This window comes from Rhododendron vialii, chromosome 5a (genome assembly GCF_030253575.1).
Source record: "Rhododendron vialii isolate Sample 1 chromosome 5a, ASM3025357v1".
In the NCBI taxonomy this organism is placed as follows: Eukaryota; Viridiplantae; Streptophyta; class Magnoliopsida; order Ericales; family Ericaceae; genus Rhododendron; species Rhododendron vialii.
The window spans coordinates 493,192-495,610 of NC_080561.1; the positions used below are offsets into that span (position 1 = coordinate 493,192).

At 40.8% G+C, this 2,419-nt stretch overlaps 1 protein-coding gene across 1 annotated transcript; it reads left to right on the forward strand.

The window, feature by feature from the left end:
* The first annotated feature begins 264 nt into the window (after positions 1 to 264).
* LOC131326597 (FCS-Like Zinc finger 14) lies at positions 265 to 1,678 on the forward strand. The gene is made up of 2 exons (XM_058359429.1): positions 265 to 986; positions 1,191 to 1,678. Exons 1-2 carry the CDS (start codon positions 400 to 402, stop codon positions 1,351 to 1,353), a joined length of 750 nt encoding a protein of 249 aa, XP_058215412.1. The 5' UTR covers positions 265 to 399; the 3' UTR covers positions 1,354 to 1,678.
* Positions 1,679 to 2,419: the final 741 nt, after the last annotated feature.

Genomic DNA, 2,419 nt, shown 5'->3' on the forward strand with positions numbered 1-2,419 from the left:
TTAACAAGCTCCAAACAAAGCCTTGGTTTCAATCCACTGGATAATTTCTCATTAATTGATCTTTATTTCCCCCTAATTTCGGTGTCCAAATCATTAGACATGGACGTTTGCTTAAATTCCTGGCTGCTGGCCCACTGAAAAGTGACGTTTAACGTCACAATTTCTCTTGGAATCAGCAATACCAACAGAAAATAAAATTTAAAAAATTACAGCATCCAATCATCACCCTATAATTTCAAACCAAACCAATGGGCTATTCTTTATTTTTATTTATTTTTTATTTTCTGATGGAGCTTACCATTTCATCATTATATACCAAAGCTGTTGCAGTGTTCCTTGCAATAATTGAGAATAGAGGGTAGAGACATACCCATCTCTCCGCTCTCAACATCCATAGCCATGTTGGGCAAGAAACCACAGCCGGTCATCGGAAAGCTTGCCGGCAACCATGCCTGGTTTTCCGACGCGGCCACGAGCCCAACAAGTCCTTTGGAGTACAAGATTCAATCACCAAGAGGTCTAAAGAGTTATGATATAGGTGGGGTTGGACTTGCAATTGTGGCTGCCTTAGAGAAATCTGATAGTCCTAAGAATCAAATTCAGGCCGCCAACAAGGTCTTGTTTGTTCAAAATTCAACTCGGTCTAATCCTATTCCGGTTAAACCAACTAGTACTACATACTATAACAGAGGAGATTCGGAAGAAAGTGAGATGGATAGTTTGGAGGATTATACTTTCGTCACTTGTCATGAACCAAACAAGTCTTACACTAGAGTGTATTGCGATAATGGATCTGATCATGGTAGAATTGGGCATGAGAAAGTTGGTTTTGATCGGAGAAGTAAAAACTATGGGATTCCCGTTTTCGAGATATCACCGGCGGGATTCGGAGGAGATCATTTCACGGCACGCCCAGCCTCTGATTTTCTCAGCTCGTGTAATTTGTGCCAGAAAAAGCTCCATGGCAGAGACATATATATGTACAGGTACCTTCACTTCATCAACCTTGTATTATTCCTCCTATGTATTCATGTTTAAATACGAAGAAAACATGGTCTATAAATTCTTGAAAATTTTCTAGATTGATCTGAATTGAATTGGTCTGCTGGGTGACTTTTAAGGCTTGGAATGATCCCATAATTTCTTTGAAATCATAATTGTAATTTTCTGGACATGTTTTTTGATTGCAGGGGAGAGAAAGCATTTTGCAGCACAGAGTGTAGATACAGGCAGATAGTCATGGACGAACGCAAAGAGCAGTGCAGCTCTGAAGCTTCGAGATCATCAGCCGATGTTTCAAATTCTCCTTACACCAACGGCCAGATCTTCTCTACCGGAATTCTGGCTATTTAACTCAAATAGCTTTTGATAACGCGGGTGTCCGGGCCAACTTACGCGTATCTCAACTAATCTTGGGTGACCGATCCCACCGCCCACTTGAGGGGGTCTCGATTGAAGCCAGGAAAATCTTGCTACGACAGACGTGATTGCACTGGAGACGCATAAATATAGGACACGGGAATACTTAGTACGCATATGAGATTTGAACCCCAAATAAGAAGCTCATTTTGGTTGTCATTTGCAATTTTTGGCTGGGAAATTGTGTGGATGTAAGCCCAAAGCTTTTGACTTTAATGAGACTTCTGAGCTTTAATAAGAATCTTTTTCCTTTTCTGAACGGCGAATAAGAATCTTTTTCCGGCTAATCTGAGCTTGGGAAGGGGAGTTCTCTTGACTTTGATGTATTGTTTGTCTTTTGAAATAACCCTCGCAAAGGGTTACGCCAAAGCATCTATCCACTTACTCAATCCTGGGTCTCACTTGGAGTTGGGGAATGCATGTTGGAGAGAATTAAACAGAGAGCAATCGTTTTTTTTTTTCTTCTTTCTTTTTTGGCTCTGCTAAAATAGAGGGAGAACTAATTTGCTACATCGTTGTGCGATAGCGGAAGACACAACGATTTTAATAGGCAATCAATCTTATACCGCGAACATTAAAGAATTACGAAAGCAAGAAACAAGAACACAAGAAATTTACGTGGTTTAAGGCACATGCTATGTATCTACTTCACGATGGAAAAATAGATGCATCAATCCAATTATACTAATCAATAAGGATTATAAGCTTCAATCTGTCTCTCTATTGTATCTCTATGTTTTCCTCACCAATAACAAGCATGGAAACCGTAAAACTGAACAAAACAAACTTAAATAATGTTGATATCCATGCCCGGCCATCCAAACGGCCTTGAGCCCCGCCTGGTTGGGAAATACAACACTTCCAAATTTCTGCTCGCGGCATCAACCGTTTGGACGGTCCCCAGCCCCGTCCGAACGGGATTTACCGGTCCACCCTCTCGAGTCTCGACAGATTCAAGCCACACGCATCATACATAATTTTTTAATTTCGTTGCACTTAT

What these genes read in the sequence shown, in the direction of transcription:
- LOC131326597 (XM_058359429.1), top strand. Translation starts at nt 400, where the DNA reads ATGTTGGGCAAGAAACCACAGCCGGTCATCGGAAAGCTTGCCGGCAAC. An exon ending in AGAGACATATATATGTACAG is followed by an intron (nt 987 to 1,190) that starts GTACCTTCACTT and finishes TTTTGATTGCAG; the next exon opens with GGGAGAGAAAGCATTTTGCA.